General features: G+C 41.9%; 1 protein-coding gene and 1 long non-coding RNA gene across 8 annotated transcripts; one reads left to right on the plus strand and one right to left on the minus strand.

The window, feature by feature from the left end:
* Positions 1 to 366: 366 nt before the first annotated feature.
* fosb (FosB proto-oncogene, AP-1 transcription factor subunit) lies at positions 367 to 8,299 on the minus strand. Of its 7 annotated transcripts, none has more exons than XM_080288935.1 (6): positions 8,007 to 8,298; positions 7,465 to 7,652; positions 4,927 to 5,310; positions 4,454 to 4,561; positions 3,691 to 4,038; positions 367 to 2,595 (listed from the first exon to the last, which is right to left on the minus strand). In XM_080288935.1, exons 1-6 carry the CDS (start codon positions 8,068 to 8,070, stop codon positions 2,542 to 2,544), a joined length of 1,146 nt encoding a protein of 381 aa, XP_080145061.1. In that variant the 5' UTR covers positions 8,071 to 8,298; the 3' UTR covers positions 367 to 2,541. The 7 variants fall into 7 exon arrangements, with proteins under 7 accessions (XP_080145061.1, XP_026048577.1, XP_026048572.1 ...); XM_026192792.2 differs by having other exon boundaries at positions 367 to 3,530; XM_026192787.2 differs by having other exon boundaries at positions 367 to 4,038; positions 7,465 to 7,622; positions 8,007 to 8,299.
* Positions 8,300 to 17,776: 9,477 nt separating this feature from the next.
* On the plus strand, positions 17,777 to 19,341 carry LOC145420053 (uncharacterized). Its single transcript, XR_013901342.1, has 2 exons — positions 17,777 to 18,692; positions 19,170 to 19,341. It is a non-coding gene; the product is annotated as an uncharacterized LOC145420053 (long non-coding RNA).
* The last annotated feature ends 2,638 nt before the right edge of the window (positions 19,342 to 21,979 follow it).

Below are 21,979 nucleotides of genomic sequence, written 5' to 3' on the forward strand. Positions count from 1 at the left end.
TCAAAGGAAAAATAAAAACGATTTCAATTAAATCCAAAGCAAACAAATTTCATTAAAGAATGAGTCTAATATGTTGTGTGATGATCAGAGATGTAAGTGTGGAATGCAGGTACAGTACAAGGGCCCTCTGAGATCTATTTTTCCACACTTGGAGATGGAACAGGCAGTTGATATTAAACTATTACTGAGTATTCAGAGCTTCAGCTGCATCGAATTCACTGTTATCAGCTTTCGTTCAGAATACAAAATTCTGATGAGACAACCAGCGTTTTCATTTGTCTGGACCTTCGGTGACTTTTCCACCGCTCAACGGTCTCATCATTGTAGTCTAGTATAAGTAGCACCACAAAAATCTATATACATGAGAACTATTGAATATGTTTTATGCTCATTCTGACACCAGAACATATTCTCATCACATTTGCATTTGGATAGAGATCAAAAAGGCATCTCCAACATCTGTACAAACACAGTCCTTATACAACATTTAAAAAACAAAACAAAAAAAACATGAGGTCTGCCCATTTTCTGACCACCCAGAGCCACTATTTAGCAAAGATTTATACCATTAAACCAGCAATTTCTTTTCTTTTTGGAATAAACATGTTTATTAGTTGAAAAATAAAGCTTCTCATCCAGCAATAACAACAATTGATTTTTGGTTGTTTTTTTTTTTTAATCTCAGACAGGCAACATGTATTGTCGAGTATACCAGTGGATCAGCTTTAACATGATGACGCCCATCAATCAAGGCTGCAGTTATGCTTCAAACACTTTTTATCGGAAATGCGAACGCCACTGAGTGGCATGTTTACACTGGGTGTGAAATACTTTGGCCTTACAAATCAAACAGTTTAATCATCACGTTTTCATCTGAACACTTACACTTTTAATATGCGCATTGACATTCAATCACTTTTTTCCCCCTCGTTTTCTGCTAAGGAGCAAGTGGCATTAAGGTGTCAGTAGCTTTGGGACAGACCTCACAGAGGAAAACACAAACAAAACAAAGGCATTACCACAACCTTCTAACATCATTGTCATTATAAACATACATTTAATGTAACTCGGATAGTGCTTTATATCGTTTATAAAACATAAATACACATTGACAGAGGCAGTGACATCGTGCTTCATGTTGAGGGACAGGGCAGTACTTTATAATATATATATATATATATATGTTTGTTCATTTAGAAAAATATTGATTTTACTATTTTATCTTCTTCTTCATTGACAAAAATATCCCATTTAGATCTACAGACATTCATACATCATGGTATATATACTTTTATATATATACATGTTACCTTTAACTATGTAGATGGGTATGGACTTAAATTTTTTTTCCTCGTAGTGCACAGCATGCCTCCAAAGTTGCCAAATGAAAAAAAATACAATAAGATAATGAAACAATAAGTATGCAGATATAATAGGAACATTTGTGAAGAAATCTCCCACTTAAAATGACAAAACATACAAAAATAATAATAAACGCTAACAGTACAGGAGAAAGCGGAGGTCAATGCAAAACAATTAAACACACAAACAAATATAAACATTAAAATATATAACGGTTCTTACTCAAACATACAGGGAAAAAAAAATTACAAATTCACAGGCAAAGGAAAGGACGCTTTACTCCAAAACAACAGCCCACACGTTCTCCCCTTTCGTTTCCAGGTCTTGCTTTTGTGCTCACTGGCCCCGTCAACCTCAATAAAGAAAGAAATAAACGGGCCAGGTGCCTCAGAGTGGACGCACTCACAATAAACGCACCTCCGCCTCATCCCCGTTAGAGAACAGAGGAGGTACAGAGACCACTGAGCCCAATGTTTAGAGGTTGTCTGAATCACTATCCCCAAAAAAGAAAAAAAAAGAAAAAAGAAAAAGTCTCTCCTCTAAATAAAGGCATCGGTTCACATCTGAATGAGTGTGAGCAAAACTCTGAGCTGGTGCGCTGCAGCAAACATCTTCAGTTGCTGAAAGCGATGGCGTGAATATACGCATGTCGGCCCAGGGCGATGAGGCTCTGTGGTATGGAGGTGTTTTTACTGAGGTCACCCTTCCACACAGTTGGCAAGAGAAGATTTTTTTTCTGTGTTTTATTTGTTTTTTTATTCTTTTTTTCTGTTGTTGTTTTGTTTTGTTTCCTTTTTTTTAAACTTTTGGTCACAAAAATCCGTCGTTAAAATGAAAGCCATCCTCTATCCGGACTCCCTCAGAGCCTTTCCTGCTTGCTTCCTTAATTCCTTAAGTCTCTCTATATCCTCACAACTGGTGTGTCTAATCTTCATTGTGTGAACAACATGAAAAATGGCTCAGCAGAAGACAGTGGCATCCATCTTGCATTTTTTTTTTTTTTTGCATGTGTTTGTTCATCAATTATGCGTCTGTGTGCGTGTTCAGAGTATTTAGCTGCTGTTCACTGTAAGGATTTGAGCAACGTGCTCCAAGAAAAGACTCTTCCGTTTGGTTGGGCTTGCGTCCATGTCCTTGTATGACAGGGTTCAAAGGGGGGCATGTTAGTTGAGCCGGCTTTCACTCAAGGTCCCAAGGGCTGGAGGGTGTCTTCGGGCTCTCGGGGGTCGAAGACTTCAGAGAGAAGGAGAAAGAGACAGAAGAGGAGAAAACAGAGATGGGTAGAGATGGGTCGCACAGCAGGTAGGCAGATGTCAGAAGATTTTTTTTTTTTGTGGTTTTTTTGTTAAAAAAAAAGAAAAAGAAAAAACGAGAGAAGGAAAAAGCACAAGATTTAGTGGCGGGCTGTGACACTCAGATCCTTAACTTGCCAAGTCCAAACAGCAAATGAAGAAGCAGAGGGAAGTCGAGCAGATGAACAGTTAGAGGTGAGCGAGAGATCAGCAGCCTGTCTCCCACGAGAAGAAAACCTGAACAGAGCGTCCTTCGTCCCTATTTCAGATTTGCACAAATACATTCAGCGAGAGGAAGAAAAGCATGGAAAAGGATGGGAGCACTGGAAGAGGGGCAACCGACAGAGGGAACAAGTTAGGGGCGCTTGTGCTTGTCGGAGTGATCGTGTTGTTTCTTACTCAGTCAGAGTACAAGCTTAAGAGAATTCACTGTGAATTAATCTGTTAAGCCACAGAACTTAAGATTGGCAACTTGGACTCAGTTTTCGTAACCCAGTTTTATTCACCCATAATGTCCAGTTGCGAGTGTAATAGAAAACTAAAATATAGTGAATGTTAAAGGTTAGACCTAATGTGCAACTATTTGTATGGCTCTTAATTAGGATACATTTCAGAATGTGTAAACTCATAATCCAATCAGATGTAAACCATTGGTTGTTTTTGTTGTTATTTTTTTTCTCAATCGGTGAGGCTGATCGGTACTGTGCGTGTACTTCAGCCTCTACTTCCAGCGAGAATAATGTGCGTGTGTGTTAACATGTGTATGCGTGTGTCTGTCGGTCAGTCAGAGCGCCAGCAGAGAAGGCGAGTTCAGAGAATCGGACGACTGCTCGCTACTGCTGTTCCGCTGGTTGGCACTGACCCCGCAGGCTCCCTCTGGGTAGGTGAACACAAATGAAGATGTGTATGAGGTGTTGTAGCTGCCAATGGCCGCATCGTCATGGTTAACACCACCACCACCACTGTCGTTGACCATAAGGCATGGCCCACCAGGTGCTGGCTCGCTTGAGCCATAAAAAGAACTAGAGAACTCTACCTCCTGCATTATTCCAGGCTGAGGCTGCTGCTGGACTTGCTGCTGCTGTTGAACCGGAGGCTGGGACTGTGTGGAGGCAGGATGGGCTGTGTAGGCAGGAGGCAGATAGAAAGAGTCTTCCTTCACAGTCAAGCCCACAATGGAGACAGGCGGTTGTAAGGCCTGGGGAGGCAGCTGGGACTGCACTGGAGGCAGCTGTGCTGAGCCCTGCTGAGGCTGGTCCTGGTATGGGATCTTACAGTTTGCCTGGTGAGCCACCAGCACAAACTCCAAGCGCTCTTTCTCCTTCTGTAGCTCTGAGATCTCTGCCTCCAGTTCTGCCTTTGCTTCCTCCAGTACGTCTGTCTCCTGTGGGTTGGTACAGAGGATGAAAGAAAAAATGGGGGAGAAGGAGACGGGAACAAGGCAAAGGTGGGTGAAATGGGAAGAAGATGTGCAGTAGATAGAAGAAAGGAGTGTTAGGTATGCCAATCTTCTTTGTGTTTATTCCAGTAGAAATACCTCCCTGCTTCCCCTACAGCCGTATATGCAAGGTGGCTTATAGAAGAGTATGTTAATTAGGCCTTAACTACCAAAAGTACAATAGTCTCTTTTGAGGACTGTAATTGTCTTCGCTGCAGCTAAACACCCATTACCATAATCCTCTCTCTTGTACACACATGCAAGCATTTATTACCCCACCACACGATGCTATGGGAGGTAACATAAAATATGCAATTATCATCAACATTCGCTCTGAAAGCAAGAACAGGGCCAGGCTCACCGACTGCAGTCTGTCTGTAAGTTCTCGTCTGCGATTTCGGCATTTGGCAGCAGCCAGCTTGTTCCTCTCTCGACGAACACGTCTCTTTTCTTCTTCCTCGGGTGTTAGCTAAGATAAGGAAGAATACAGATTAGCTTAAAAAAAAACACTGGCTATTTTAATTGACTAATTTAGCTTAAAAACACCAAATAAAGCTACATTTAATCACAGCTGACAGATAAAAGTTGCTTGTGCCTGAACAGTGAACTAGCCTTCTGCCGTTTAGTAGGTTTGTGCAAATGAGAAAATACCAAAGCAAACACCAAATACACCAATTAATTACCCACCCACCCATTAGTGTTAGCACACACCACTGCTTAACATTACAGACACAGCGTTATTACCTTTACTGGCTTCCTCGTAAACAATATACCTGCAGTGCATGTATAACATGCGAGGGTCAACAGACAAACCATTCAAGCACGCAAACTTACTAACACACCAACATCTCCATCTTCACTCACAGACTCTTCTCGTGTACGCCGAGTTCGGGCTCTGGACTGACGGACAGGGCCAGCTGCTGGCCCTGGAGTGTCTGAACTCGGTGGGGTGAATCCAGATCCCGAGGAATAACTCGGGCCTGGCATGTCAAACGGATCAACCAGTGAAGCTGGTTGGGTCATGGTCGTGGTCCCGGTGGAGCCACTCTGTCCAGAAGCCTGGGATGAGATGAGGGTTGGCTGTACCATCCACTGCAGGTCCTGACTGGTGGTGATGGCAGTGACGGTTGGCACGAATGAACCGGGCATCTCACCTCCACCACTTGTCCCTGGCCCGCTGCCCACAATGCTCAAGCCAGCACTTGCTGACACACACTCCTGAGGAGGAGATGTCGACAATTAAGTTTTATGGACCAGAGCTCAGATCAGGTAGAGCAGCAAAAAAATACAGACAGATACAGAAAAACCAGAAAAAAAAGCTGGGATCTGTGCATCAGTCCGATCACTGTAGCAAACCGGATACATTTAGTACAAACATGCACTGAAATTCTCATCAGCTGCAATAAAGATCTGCTTTAAAGTGTAAAATGATTTAAATTCAGATTCCACCTAAAACTATTTGTGTCTGTTTGCTATTCTCATCTGACTGTAGATAAACTACAACAAGGTGTGAAAAACCCTCTGCTCCGAATGTGGCTGAATGTATAAAACAACAGCTGAAGAGATACTAGTATTTATCATATACTAGGAAAGTCATGCTAGGCTGCCACAAACAGAAAGAAGAATATTAACATTAATAATTTAATATGCCTGGACCCATTATGTTAACAATTACATAAAGAAAGGTTTAGGCTACCTGACGTGATACAGTTTTAAGACTCCTTAGTGATCAGACATTTTACGCCAGGGGTATCAAACTCATTTCACATTGTGGGCCACATGCAGCCCACAGACATTTAATCATACATTAAACCCCTGAAATATTTTAATATAAGAAAAACAAGTGCAGTTTTAGATGATATGACTCAGTTTTTCTAGATGATAGAGAAATTCCACTTGGGGCTTAAATTGTAAGAAATAAATCTGTAAAATTAAGGAAGAAGTTCTGTTAGCTCATTGCGCAGACTGTCCTGCAATTATAAAGCTGGAAATGTTTGTTAGTTGACAGACAGAATGTCCTCTTTTTATTTATTTATTTTTTCTATTGTAAACTTACTTTATAAATCATGCATTTCTATAGTAGACAGTGAAAAAACAGGAACATTCTGCCATTTAGCTGTTTATCTGTTACTACTTTGGTGAAGTATAAATAGCCGTGGGAGAAGTACAAAAGCCATAAAACCTATGAAAAAAAAATACAGCAGAAAATCTAAAATTTATGCACTCCTTCACATTTTCCAAAGCTGTCAAGTGGGCCAGATTAAAAACTTTTGTGGCCACTTCTGGCACTTGGGTCTTCTGTTTTACACCCCTGTTGTAGGCCTATATTACCTAGACCTAGTTTCTGACTTGTTTCCATTTCTTGATATTCATTTAACCACCTTTTCCGTGGGATTTACCAAAGAGTGGAGAAATGCTATTTGTTGTAAAGGTAGGAGCCAAAACGTGTTAAGGTAGCAGCCTTGGATTTCTCATTATATAGAGAATTTGAATTAAAAGGGTGTTCAAGGATGTTTTGTTTAACTTTAAGCAAAAAAACAACAAAAAAACTTGAAATTTACGACTGTAGGTGTTTTTATTGTTAAAATAAAAAAGACGGGCTATTAAGTTTTCCTCTGCGCCCATGTCTAAAAATAGTCGTGGAAAGCTCAAATCTGTCGCTGGTATTTTATATTTCATACTCGGGGGAGTATCGCCGTTCATTAATATTCATTTGAAAGCGCGTTCAGACGTTTGGACCGACGGCTCTGAGAGCGACCGCCTCCACCAATCGTTTTTCTCTAAACGGCGTCTCTCCCGCCTCCTTCCTCCTCCTCCCTCACACCCCCGGTGTTCCCCTTGGCAACGCGACGTAGCACTCCAAAATAGAACGGGCATTTACGTCACGGCGAGAGGAGAGCGGAGCGAGTGGAAGGAGAGAAGCGGGGCAAAGGGGCGGGGCTGCGGCACTTACGTCGGAGAGTTCCAGAGCGCTGTCAACCGCGCTGAGCACGTTGTCAACGCCGCCACCGGGGCTACAGTCAACACACAGACGTTGAATTTACATCCAGTCATCCCGGTCATTTAAGTTCTGACTGCAGAAAGACCGGATACACCAAATGTGCTGACTTGGTGTAGTCGGTCTTCTGTTAGCGGTGACAGAGCCCACTGCTTCATAAGCCATAAATACGTTTATATTCTGTATATTTATACAACTGACACACCATGCAGAGTGTGTTTAAGCAAAAGCACATATCATAATTAAATGACAGGTTCATACCCAGTGATCGCGTGTCAGTCGTATTGCATTTTTGAACGAATAAACAATCTGAGGTAAAAACGCTCTCCGACTTTTGTTTTCATTACATTTCCAGTCTGCTGACTGGAACTTACCTGTGGAGCACTGGTGGTCGGCGGGCTCCCGAAGGAGTCCACGGAGGAAAGGTACTGGGACTCTATAGATGGAGACGAGCTTCCACGGGAACCGCTGTCTGGGTCGCCGGGAAATCCTTGGTACATCTCCCCGGGGGGGCCGAAAGAGAACGCGACACCTGCAGGTACCGGAGAGAGAGCGATGTCACCTGCAGCGGCAGGGCAGCGGCACACACAAGAAGATTACTAAAGGAGGAGAGGTACTGTAATGAGAGAATGACTGATGTTAAACTCGGTGCACTTAACACAAGCCAGCTGGCGCTTGCTTTAAATTAGGCTGTTCTCTCATAAATGATGGCAGGCGGTTAATAAGTGGCCTGCAGCAGCGTGTTTTATGCGTTTAAACCGGTGTCAGCAGGGAAAACTGTCTTTAAGCATCTCCTATGAAGCCGTCTGAAGCGAACAGATGCTCCCGACCTACTTTAAAATAGTGCGCTTTCAAAAAGAGACTTTTGCTCTCAAACCGTTTGCGCTCACAGCCACAAAAAGTAAGCGTTTCTTACCTATGTAAGTCTTCTTGTTATTCCCCGGTGAAACGCTCTTGGTCTCTTTCCAAAAAAGTTGCATGAAGACTCTTAATCCAGTTCCCCGCTTTTAGACGGGGGAGGAAGGTCTACCAGTTCAATCTGCGAAGAAGTCCTCCCCGGTTCAGCGGTAAATCCTCTCAGTGCTCTCCGTTATCCGACCTTATCAAACGTGCAAATATACATCCATAAAGTCCGCTCACGGAACGCCGGAGGACGCTTGCTATATTACGGTGCACAGTAGCAGATCTTGTCTTATGAATGAAGCCCAGAGTAGAAGCAAGACATTTCAACGGTCTAGTCCCGCCTCGGAGTTCCGCTGACGTACATGACCATATTTGTGCCTGATGTTGTGTTTGGTATCCTTGGTGACGTTGAGGGATTCCCTCTGCCACTGAAATGGACCAGAATCTCACCTCGTCGACGGATAATAATAGACTTTCTTCTTTTTTTTTTGTCATATCACGGGCATAAGATATTTCTCACCGTCTGACAATTTCTGAGAGGAAATTTTAAGAAGCTCGGGGGTGATAAATATGGAAAGTATCTATTTAGGACTCTGTTTGCGTGTGTTTTGATTGGGACATTTATTTAGTCATAGCAATACATAATATTCCTATAATGTGAAGGTTTGTTACGTTGAAATCAGTGGCACATTTACCCAATTGTAATTGTTATTAGTCTGCTATATATCGGATAAACCTATAATATATATTCTGTAGATATTGTAACTGGGATAGATAAGTAACCTTTATTTATTTATTTCATTTATTTTCTTTATTTACAATATAATACGTAACCTGGAAAACACCAGAAGAAAAACAATGGATTAAGTTATGCAATACTCACAGCTCAGGACGGAATCCCGTCAACATGCGAGGGAAATCCTGCTGAAAAGTTTCTCAGGACACGCCCTCGGGAGTCCTCTGTGCTTGTGAGCCTAATGTTTTAATGAAAGGAAAGCCTCCTTTTCTTCTGTGCCTGAACACTCCTTAAACCCGAGGGCAGGTACGACGCCAAGCGAGGTTTTACGACTTTTAAAAATGTATACACCTAATCTGTTATGGATTTGAGTGTGGGCAGGACAGTCAGAGAGCACTCAGAGAGTGTCAGAACATCGGTCTTATTCACACCCCTCTCCTCCTCCTCCTCCTGAAGAAAAAAAAGGAAAAATAAACATTAGTTGGTAAACAGCAGTGTTATTCTGACATGTACAGTGGGCAGCAGTGACGGAAATCTGCGCCTGTCATTGCAAACATCACCGGGACGAGCACAAAAGTGATTCATTATTAAAGCCTACATGCGGACAGCAGTGGGAATGTGGCAGGTGGGAGTTTGGCATTGGCTTGGGGGGAGGAGGGTCGCTCCAAGGGCCAAATGCGGGAACATGGGGTGTCAAATCATGAATGAAAATGTGAAATACAAGGCCTACGTTTTGTGTTCGTGATGTCACACAGTGTCACTGGGCGGGCTTGCTGCTGCGAGAGGGCTACGGCAATACAGTCGGTGTGTGAAAAGGCGTGAGCAAAAAGGGAAGAGTTGGGGATAACGAGTTATTAGTCAGCGCCGCAACAACGTCAGAGACGAGGATCCACGGAGGACGCTGTGTCCCATCCGGACTGCCGCTACCGGTGCCGTGCGGCTGAACCGGGATGACTAACTCCGTCGATGCGAATTGTTCCTGATGGGGAATTATTAAGGTGAATGGCTGATAACGCAGGAAAGGCAGCCCACATTCACGGGGAAACCAATCACTGCCGACTAACATAGCTTCCGCTATTTTAACACAACATATATCTAGTCCGATTAAAAATACAGACATGCTTCCCAGCGACAGAAGAAGACGTGTTTACTTTTAATAATCTCTAAAACAAGCGGTTAAAAAGAGACACGGTGTGCTAAAAGAGGCAGGGGCCATGTGCTGTACACGGGTTTACTGAATGTGTGTAGCGTTGCGTCGCCATGGATACGCCGTTGCATCTGACGCAAGCACGTATAAATTTGGTCTTTTTTGTTATGCCGCTTAGCAACCGGTTTCCGTGGCAACCGGCTATGGGTGACAAGACAGCAGCCGCACACAATATGGCTTCCGGATTCTTTCTGCACAGAGAACAGTGGCAGCAGCGGAGAGGAGCAGAGAGCAGTGCGGCGACTGTTGTTGTTTCAGCGCACTTTTAACCGTTAACGACCGTTTTTTTTAATCTTCCTTTTCCACCCTGTGCTGCCTGAACTACCCTCAGGCAGTTACAGGTTCAACATCACTAAACTAGCTGTCATACCGTCCGAGCAGTCGCCGGTAAAATTCCCGACTCCATGCGCTAGTCGCTGTGTCGTTAAATATGCAGTTGGTATGGCCTCAGTTCTTATTTCGTGCAATAAACACATTAACTGTTACACAAAAGGTGGGCAGTAATTACTCCTGTACCTGCAGAAGTGATTAATTATGCATTAATTATAATGTTGTGAAACAGGTCATTAACTTTCATTCCAGTGAATTAAAGGTGATCTACTCAGCGTCAATAAGTTGCTTGGATCATATAGATTATAATTAAAACAGCAACACTTTATCAGTGAGCAGCAGGAATTTGCTTTGCCAAGTGTACTAATCATCAAGTAGGGTTGCATTTGTAAAGGTTGTAAACCTAATGCTGAAGTTTTTTCACAAGTTTCTTCATAGGCTCCATGGGCCTAAATAGTTAGTCACGGCTAGACTTTAGTCAGAGATGGTGTGGAGTTTCTAGACTGCAATCCTCTCTCCAGACTGTTTACTTCATCGCAAGTTTGTGTGTTTACAACTTGCGGTGGTCTAGACTCCTGCCAAGCTAGGTAAAAATGAAAAAATAGAAAGTGGTTGGTGTTGTCTAATGCCCCTGACGTGCTTTGTTTTGCTTGCCCCTGTCTCTTAGCGTATTTTCGGGAAGTCACTAACTTACACTGTGCTCATGAGGCCAGCCCCTGTTTCCTTTTGGAAGGCGGGCCATGTTTGCTTGGTCTGGCCCAAAATACTTGTTACTAGGCAACGATTAGGCCTGTCCCACTTGAGAGCGGTGTTGTTTACACCCCTTTCTGGCTCCATATCCCAACAACATTGCATAACTCTCACAGGCTTCCCCCACCTAACCGAGAGAAATTTGATCAGATTTCTCCCCCCCCAGCCAACCAAAGCGTCTCATACTCTTATGCCACAGCTCTTCTTTCGGCCACTCTACAGTTTCCTTCCTCATCTTTGCTGTATTCTGTGTTTCGGCTCGATCGGTACAGCAAAAATTAAACTGCGACGAGGACTGTTTTGTCTTTCAGGTCAAAAACCCCTCAAAGCTCATTCTTACATGATCTTTAAAGTGGTGGTTCAGGCCTCTGTAGCTGCTTGAAAACTCGTATCGTCTAAATCCAGCAGTAATTCTTTCTTGGCAAAGTTTACTGTCTCCCTCCACACCTATGTAAACATGGCCTGTGTATACTGCATTAGCTGAAGCACTTGAGGTGAAATTAAAAACGCAGAGCCCTGAATTTATTAATATTTGAATCAAGATGAAACCATAAACTTTTGAACTTTTATTTCTGCAAAGATGCACGAGTTTCCTGCCTGCCTGTTTTCAGATATTTAACAGATTTTCTTTATTGTCATGGCAGTTTTTAGTGAAAAAATCATGAATGCACTCAGGACTACACGATATGGATTGATACCAAATGCTTGCAATAAATCCTAAGTTTAAGGAGAGGACTTAAGGCAAACTTTGGTGTTTGATTTATAGTGGTGTAGCAGTCATGTTATTTTGCACCTCCACACACCCTTTGGCTTGCGTACTAGCTGGTTTATTCTTTCAGTGATGGCATGCAAAGAATGGAGTAAATGATTAAGATTTGTAGAGATTTCTCCGCTAATCACAGCTGACTGTTTTGTGTGTATCTTACGAGCAGAGGTACGAACTCGTTGTCCTCGTTGCGAGGAGCCAAAGATTGCCTCAGTGTTATCCTCCACCTTCCCTGGACTCTCTGTAGTATTCATGTTGTTTTTCAGGCTCTGCTTGTGTCTGATTTGTCTTCGCTACATTTGTTTGGCTTTTGTTTTACTTCACATTTGCTGGTAAACTAGTGCCTGATTTTCTGCAGATGTTACAGCCACAGTTTTTTGGTTTAGATTAGACAATATAATCCCACAGGGAGCCCACAATGAACAGTTTGTATCATGAAGTTAATGCTCACTGAATAGGAAAATTCCCATGACCTCCTTGACATCCGTGTGTGGAGAGCCAGTTAGATTATTTACACTCGCATCTTTTCCAGTCTTTCTCGTTCCCATCTCCGCCGCCGCTCGCCTTTGTCCTGTTTATGTCCGTGCACTTGTGTTTATATGGTGTAATCCTTGTGGCTCATTAGACAAGTAACAAGCTCGCGAGTTTACACGGCACACACGCACAGGGATGATTTAGAGCGGTATGTGGAGAAGGTAAAACATTCGACTGTGCATGCGTCACAACCTTGGTTGCAGACTCTTCTGAGGCAAAAAATTTTTCACGTCATTTAATTTTATCTGGCTTGGTGGTATCAGGCTTCATATAGTTGTTTTCCTCTATGTTAAGCAGGTAAGTAGGGCTATGGTTGACCATGGCACTGCTGACCTCCTGAAAACAGGGCCTTGACAGCACTTAATGATGAAGCATAAATTAAAGAGATGCTTGCGAGCTATGTGTGAGGGAGAAGTTAATGTAACATGGCAGAAAATGTAAAAATTTTAGGTTTTTTTCTTTATCCTTTGTTTTTTTTGTATTTTTATTTTATTTGGCACGCCATCCTAAACCACTGTTTTGCAACGACAACAAGGATAATGTCTCTTTACTGTTGCCGTACTATGTTCTGAGTGACATTACTTTTTCCGTTGTGATGAAAATGCCTCTAAATAACCATCTGTGCAATTGTACACGGCATCAGACCAATCTTTTTTCTTTTTTTCTGCTTGTAAGTGCAGCCATAAACGTCAGCATTGAGGCACAGAAACAAGAGTGGATGGCTCTATTGTATCATGCACTGCATGGGAGTCGGATGCCTAAAGTTAAATGCAATCAGTGGGTTTCAGTATTCCACAGCTCTCTGTGACTCAGACACAAGCAGCGCGTCAATCCTAGCCTACTTTCAACAGGCTCGCTGCCAGTCAGAGAGGCAAAGTGCCAGAAAGAGGGAGGGACAAGAGCAAGCGGGTGAGAGAGAGAGAGAGATGATGAGATCAGAGGTGGAAAGTAACTCTGTGTGCCTCAACACAGTGCTTAAATGCTGTTGTTAAAGCCAGCGCTGAGTCATTAAACGTAGAATTTTTTTGCATGTAAACTCAACATTCCCTACATATGTGTCCACTTTCTTTCTCGCAGCACACACTTTGACATTGTAGTAAAAACACAAGTCGCGCTAAGCTGTGAGGCTGTGATAGCGAGCCAGCGTGCAGCACAATGAGACGACAATAAAACTGAACCGGCGAAATCGAATTCAACCATCATTAATTTTATTATTCACGACTGCGCTTTTACTGCATTTGCATGTCAAAATGTCCTCTTAAGTAGAGACATCACACTGGAGGAGACTGCAGATTTTATTTAGACAGGTTTGCTTGGTTTGAAACGAATCCAAACGTGTTCAAGTGCTGACTGTCACCTTTAATATGATGAAACCTATAAGTATGTTACAGAAACTGCAACATTTGTAACCCAGTAGCCTCCTTAGTGCTGTAATAAGTCTGCAAAAGCAAATTACTGCCTATGTATATTTAACACTAACAGGCTCTCCTAATTGGACCCTTTTCTATGGAGGACGTTTACTTGTTATGCTGTGGTTTTAATTGTTTTTCCCGTCCCCTATTGTTTTTGTGAATCTGAACACGTCTTTCTACCTGCACGAAGAGCTCGCATGCCAACTTCATTATTCCCCCTACTCATTCTCACGGTGATTGCTTGTTTCTATCCAGAATGCTTTGTTTCACCCTGTTTTTTTCCCTCAGCTCACAGTCTACCCCCCTCCCCACTTCTTCTCTCTTCCTTACATAATGGCTGCCCTATTTTTTTTTTCAGGGACCAGTAATAGGTAGGAATAAAGGGAGTGAGTGGGTGAGGAAGAGGGATTGATGGAGGGTGGGATCCAATACATAGTGAGAGAGAAAAGATATGGGGGCAGAAGAGAGGACTGTGTGTACACTTCACACGTCAGGAAGATACAAACCTGCATGTGTCCCCGTCATCACCCTCACCTCGCCGGCCCTCTCTGCCCACACACTGCTCACCCTCTGCTCCTCACCCTTTTCCTTTTTCTCTTCTGCTCCTCACCGTATCCGTCTCCTCTGCATGCTCCCTCCCCCTCATTCACCCCATCTCCTCGGCAGTTTCCAGGAGTGCATCTGTTTGTCAACTGCTGAAACATTTGTAGGAACGTTCAGCATCACCTTCAGATTCACTGTTTATCTGTCCATCTTAAAAATCCTACATTGTGCTCTTTTTGGCTCTAGTTTCTCTCTCTGTGCATCTAGTTTTATTACAAAAGTCATAAAAACATATAGGAACATGTTTATCTTTCCTCCTTCAGGTCAGTGCTATGCCTGAACATATTTGACAACTAACCAAAAACCTTTATGTAAACCGTGTAAATGATTACGAGCTGCGTAAAACCACATTTCCGTATGATGAGTATACAGACAAGTTCAACACAAAGTGCAGCAGTGTCACGGTATTCCAATCATGAATAGAATTTCAAAGTGTTATAGTTGCGGGACATTTGAGTATTGCAGGCATAAACAGCTGACGAAAGCAGTTTTTCTCCCCTCCCCTGTGCACACGTAGTAAACGCTGTTTTCATTTTTGTCTTGTTTTGTGTGTTAGTTACGGTTGTTGTCACATACCGACACCTATGTAGAGTTTGCTGCGATGTAAAAATAACTTCTCTAACCAACTAAATTTGGCTTGAATGATCCCATATGTACACACTCTACATTTACATTATTTAATTCCTTTTGCCGCTTCTAAATATTCTACAAAAAAAACTAAAATTCTTACTGAAAAGTATGTACAAAAATGACAGAATTCCAGTCTGAAGGGTTTCTTGGAGAAAACTGATGTTTTTTTTAAATGCAGTGCTGAGTTCTGGCCATGATCTCCACTCTGAAGAACGTCAGATAGACTAGAAAGAAAGCACACTGCTGAGAAAAAAGCAAGACATTCAGTTGTGTATCAAAAAAAGACACAGCGATTGATGTACATTTGCATTGTTCACAAATTCTGTTGCAAAATATTTTATTATGCTGGAGTTTAATGAAAAGCAAGAGTTAGTTCAAAACTTACTGTAGTCTTCATTTACCAGCCTGATTTAAAATAAATAAATAAATAAATAAAACTAAAAGAACATTATGGAATACAATATTTTTCTTTACATGTACATTTTGAGCTTACTTTTTCATCTTCATATTTTACCAAATTCCTTCTAGAAGCATGTCTTTGCACTTGACAGCAGTCTTGAAATTATATTAGCAGTTATTTAGAAGCATTTATTAAAATTACCTTTCATTCAGTAGTCACTAGAACATATACATATACATGGATATAAAGCCACCAGCCAAATCTGGAAACAGATTAAAATCTTTGCTGACTTTGCCTCAAAATATTTTTTTTAAAAGCATTTCCACCTGTAAGTTAAATTTCTACCACAATCTTTGCCATTGTTGGATCCTCCCATATTTTTCAGTTCAGGATTCTTTGACCGATCTCCACCACAGACTGTAAACTCACATAATTATTTCCAAAAATGGCAAAAATGGTAGTGTTGGATTTAATAAACACACAGGCAAAAACATAAACATGTTCATTTATTCCCCATATTGTCGCATTTACTTATTGTCATCAGATTAGACATGCGACCCTCCCATCTCAGTACAGCCGACCAGAGCCAGCTAAACGACAACAACAGTTGGTTATGAGCCAACTTTATGCCAGCTAATGTTAGGCTCAAGGTGTTACAAAAATTGACACTTTCCCTCTGATAAACAGTTTGATAACATTCTCACATCATATGACAGTTTATTCACTAAGCATCAGACTTAAGCTACAGCCACTCCAAAGAAAGTTCCACTAACAGCAGCAAATAACCGCGAACAGAGGCTAACAGTAGCTAACAGTAGCTAACAGCAGCACTTCTCTGACTCACTGACCCATATCAGGCTCTTTTCACAAAGTTTTGTCGTCTCATACAGATTAAATAGATGTTAACGCTTTTCACTCAGCATTGACATTTAATGTGACCATTAAATCTAAATTTAATGGTTTCTGATCCGTTATGGCTGACTGAAACATGTTTGTCTTTATGTCACCTTCAGCTCAAGATGACCCCACAAGAGTGGATGAAGCTGCAAATGCAATGCATCTATTAGCTATGATTATACACTTGAATTGGGAGGGGTAAGAAAAGGGACCTCGGGTGACTGTAATCGTCAATCTACTGACATCTAGCCATGAAAATTTTTACACTTTCACTTTAAATAATTAGTGTATAGGGTAATTTTATTCTAAATATTAATTACAATGATAAACTAATTAAAAATGCTGAGCAGAGTATTGATTTGAATGAATGATTGTGCTGCAGGCTTGCGTCCTCGAGAGCCTGCATTCTGCAGTCGAACCGGACTATGAACTAGAAAGTATGAACTAGAAACAATGAGAGTCTAAGCTTTGTGTACTTAGCTTGAGAAACACCCTGTTTTAAACCCCACCTATTTTAAACTCTTTCACCTCCACTTTGTAATATGGAAAAATCTAACTGAACCTTCCTAGCAACCTAATGAAAAACACAGTCTTCAGAGTAAAAAAAAAGTATAGAAATGTACTCACATCATCAGATTTTGACAGATCCTCACATGAGGATCTTCTTAATCCAGTTTGAAGTTTTTAATTTTCATGAATGAGGCAGAAAAAGACCTTTTTTTTTTAGATTTATTCTCATTTCACAACACTGAAAGCAAAGGCACATACTGCTTCAGTAAGTTTCTGATTCAAAGCTGCAGGATGGCTGGGGCCCTTGTATGTGGTCTTCCACCCATTGAAATGGTAATTGTTTGGTTAATTGGGGATTTTAAACTGGCTGTAGGGAGCTGGCTCTTGCCCTGTGACCACTGAGATAGGCTCCACCCCCCGCACCGGGACCCTGAACTGAATGGTCGCTATCCTGTCATGGCATATTTTGGGACCCTGAACTGAGCCTGTTTGTTCACTCATGTGCAAAATCAAAATGTTTGTTATACAAAAAGTTTATTGGCTGCAGGTGAAAAAGAGAAAGCAATATCCTGCATGCAAATAATAGCATGAGAAGTGGTTGTCAGGTATTTGATATTATTTCAACAACACTCAGCTGCTGGATTTGGTGCTGACTTTTTATTCTCCGTAACAGTGCAATTCAAAGTGTTTCAATAACCTCTTAACGACTAAAGGGCAACTAATTTAAATAAACTGACTACATTCTAAGGAAATCACCCAGTTCGCATAATACTGGTCTTATTAAAACAGCTGGATTCCAGTTTCTTTGCACAAAATTAACCTTTTCCTGCTATAAATCCCTTTCTGCTGCAGCACTCTCCGACCTTAAGTTACCTCACATAAAAAAGACTTTTCTAAACACTGTGAAGCAGAGAATTTAAACTTTACTGCCCAAACAGACACCTACACATGGAAGTAATAAAAAAAGTGAAAAATAGAAAAGCTAAAAATCCATAAATTCATCTGAAAGCTCTAATCTTGCTGTCTGAAGTGAAGGCGCAATAGAAAGGGAGTCTGAGTGAGATGTTACATCACCTCATTATTTCTGTGCCAGAGTCAGTGACTGTGAAACACCTGGACAACCATCTATAGCAGTTTGCCATTTAGAAAATAAATAGCAACAACAGGAAGAGGAACGGAAAGGGGAGAGGTGCATAATGTAGATGCAAATCCTGATCTTTGCCTCTCAAATTATCAGATGTCACTCTTCACGACTTGTAAATAAACACACAATAAATATGCCCCACGTTCCGTGCCAGCATACACTCGCGTCTTAAAATACCGCAGCTCTGACGACTGAGATAGTACTGCTCATCAGATTTATGCGTGAGCAAACCCAGTCTAAATTTGCACCCAGTGAGCCAACTTACGCAAGCCTCCCTGGTCTCCCTCCTGTCTATACAATGGCTTAAAAATCTCACAGTTCTCAAAGCATCCCTGCTCTCCCCAGATCCCCACCCCCACACTATACACTACAACTTCGGCACTATTCTTGTACCAGCCCCCGTCGTTGTGGCACAAAAATACCAGCACCTCCAAGAACAGACGCCAAGCCTGTCAGAGCATCATCACATCCCACAGGACAGCTGAGGGGGGAGAGGAGGGAGGATGGCGTGAAGAAAAGAGGGGAGGAGAGCAGGTGGAAGGATGAGCACAGCTGCTGTCGAGAGAGAAGAATCAACAGAGAAAATACAGACTTTATACGAGGAAGAGGACACAGTTTACGGTTTTATCCTGGCAGATCAGCCGCAAACTGTTTCTCTTTATCTTGATATGAAGGCTCCCGCCTGAGCTGCTGCTCTTCTCGGGAAGTGTGGGCTGTGGTGCCACAATATTTACAAGGATCATTAGAGATACCAAATCAATCAGAATAACTTCTAAAAAGGTTAGTGCTCATTACCTTTTTAAGGCCTTTGGGGATTTGTTAAAGTTTTAACGGTTATCTCAGTTCTGCCTCGTGGGTGTCTCAGGGAAATAAAAATGTCTGTAAAGCTGTAATTATTGAAGAATGAACAGAAATGTACTTGTAGTGCTGTGCAAAAGTCTTGAGCCAGCCCTCATTTCTTTGTAGTTTGTTTTGGAAAATGGAAAATAGGTGCAGCGATTCATTAAAACATGTAAACCAACGTGCTAATACAGTATATAAGTGAACTCTCTTAGGCAGGCTTTCCTGTAAATTCTTTAAGTAGTCTTCAGGAATAGTTCTCCAGACTTTCAAAGCTCCTCTTTGGATATTGGCTTTTTTCTTTTTGCTCTGTTCTCTGTCAAGATGATCCCACAATGCTACAATAATATCGAGGTCGGGGCTCTGGGGAGGCCAATCCATGACTGATAGTGTTTCATTCTGTGTTCTTCTATCCAGGTCTGCTTTTACTACCTTGGCCTGTGTGTTTGGGTTCATTGTCAAGCTGAAAAATGAAGGGATTGCCCATCAGATGCTTTCCACATGTTACTGCATGGTGGTTCAAAATATGACCATAATTTTCTGTGTTTATAATTCCATCAGTTTTGTTGAGATCTTTAACAGCACTATCTTAAATGCAGCTCCAAACCATGACACAGTCTCCACCGTGTTTTAGACATGGCTGTGTGCTCTGACTGTTGTACCTCTCTCTTGACCTTCTCAGTATATACTGATGGCAACATGAACCAAAAATCACTCCATCAAACCCGCTGCCACTGATTTTCCGTCCAATTCTTGTATAATGTGGCATACTTCGACCTTTTCTCCCCGTTTTCCTGTCTTAAGAATAGTTTCTTTGACAGCCACCCTTCCACTGAGACCATTTCTGATGAGGCTTCAGTTATCAGAAAGTGGTCCTGGGTCAGGTCTTTGCTTGGTTTTTCCCCTCTAGCGCTTAAAGACGTGACCTTCGGTTACTATTCATCTCATGAATATAGTTTTATAGGTCCGAGACTTCTTCTGTGCTCCGCTTGCCGGGTTTCCTCAGATTTTTTTAAGGCTACACTGAACAGGATGTCGACATGCTGAAAATGTGGGATCGGATATCTGGGGAAGAATTGCCATATAAAGATATGATGACTGTTTTTCCACTGACGAATATATCTGGATATAACATGTATTTTTAGTTATTTTACTTAAATTATTTACTATTTTATGAATTATTTTTTCTCTATTCTTTCTAATTTTATCTGCTGTCTTCTAAATATGAACTGAAGCAATAAATGTAATAAACTTTAATCAGTAAAAACAAATCATGGTCCCCAGATAATGGATCCCCATCACTTGTGTGTAGCCTCCTGACTTTTCTTCTCACACCACCATGAAATTCACATTTGCAGTTTTGAGTAAAATGGCTCAGATATTTCATTATCGTGAACTTTGGTGCACACATTCATGATCCCTGTGTTATCAGCTGGCTCAAAGTTCACGGAGGTAAATTCATTTGATTCAGTTAAACTGATAGGAAATACACAGTGATCAAATCTTTAAAAGAGAAACGTTTAGCCCCAAACCACACCTAAAAGTATATGCTTATCGGCTGTACACAACAGCTAATATTAGCTAACTAAGCCTTTTAAACAATTAACCGAGTGCCTACAGGTGTGCTCCTCCACCTGTTACACAAAGAAAGGAAGAGGTCTGCGACCCTAGACTTTATTGAGGCTCAGTTCAATATGAGAGTAAAGTGGTCCTTTAGTAAATATCACAAATCCTGGATGAGAGTTAAGAGGAAATTTGTCATGAAGTGTGAAGTGAGGAGGACCCGAATGCAGGACTCAGGCAGACAAAATAACAGGAAGCAAGACTTTTACTCGGCTGAAGGCAAAATCTGAAAATCTAACAGCACACGAGGGGAGCCAGACAGACGCTAAGACAGAGACTGCCGGGGATGGAGTTGGGATTAATCACAAGAGGGGAAAGTGACTAAGAACAGGTGAAAACAATCAAGGCAGTCAGACACACAGGAAGTCAAAACTGCAACAAGACACCAGAGAAAACTATCAAAGTTTAACAGGAAACAAAATGGACACGAAAACTCAAATTTAAGACGATACAAAGAAAAATAGAGGTGGTACGAATAACCAAAGATGGAAACCAATATGATATAATAAAAATGAATTAATCACATGAAGAATAATCTGAAAGCAGGAAGCCAAAGCTTTCATACGCAAAACAGTAAACGCAAATAATAGAAAATAAGAATCCAAACCTCAAAAAAAATAACCATTCCCAGGTACATGCAGTGCTGCTGAAGGACTCAGTAACCATCAGCTTCTGCCTGATTCATTCTTTACAAACTAAACGAAGTTTTTCTCTCACTTTTCTGCGAAACATCAGCATGACACATCGTCTTTCTGTTAGCACAATGTCGTTTTGCACCATTGTGCCTCACTGCAGGCTCCAGAAGCTGCAAACCTGGCTGCACGCTCTCAGTTTTGTTTCTTGTTGCTTGTTTTATAAACCCTCTCCAGGATAAAAACACTCAGATAAGAGGAAGCCACACGGTTTGAAAGCAGGAAAATAAATAAATAACTATATAAAGTAGGTGTTGGTGAAGAAGAGGCCGTACACAGAGAGCAATCGTAAGAACCACTCTCTATGGGTCCTTCCTGTCTGCCTCTCTCCTCTCCCTTGCTTTTGTCGCCTCCTCTCTCTATCACAATGTAAATGGACGGTTGCCGAGGGCAACCTGTGTGTACTCACCTAAGGATGAACAGGAGGTGGTGTGTGAGTAAAGGGGCTATTAATAGCAGCATGTGTAGAAAGGACATTTGCTCGCTTGCATGCGCATGAGTGTGTGCGCACCTGTGTGTGTGTTTGAGAGAGAGAGAGTGAGAGCAGCCAGCATGTACCAGCAGGAGGAGGAGGATGCAGATTGTGAGACTCAGACACTTACTAGAGAGAACAGGAGGGTGGAGAAAGGGTGAGGGATGGATGGAGGGAGTAAGGGAACGTAGTGGAGGAGGGGGCGAATGTGTGTTGACGCTGTACGTGGCGTCAGTGTGATAAGAATAGAGATGGTGCGTGTAGCTGAGACATCACCCTCACACCCTCGGTGGGGCAGGCAGTACTCGCTCTGAATGTGTGTGTGTGTTAATAAGTGCATATATCTCAGGGTACGCTTGTGTGTGAGTGGATGAGTAAGGTGTTGGGGTTGAAGTGTGTTTTTCTTTTCACCATGTGGGTAATTGAAGTCATCTGTACCA

Source organism: Astatotilapia calliptera, chromosome 14, assembly GCF_964374335.1.
Source record: "Astatotilapia calliptera chromosome 14, fAstCal68.1, whole genome shotgun sequence".
Taxonomy (NCBI): Eukaryota; Metazoa; Chordata; class Actinopteri; order Cichliformes; family Cichlidae; genus Astatotilapia; species Astatotilapia calliptera.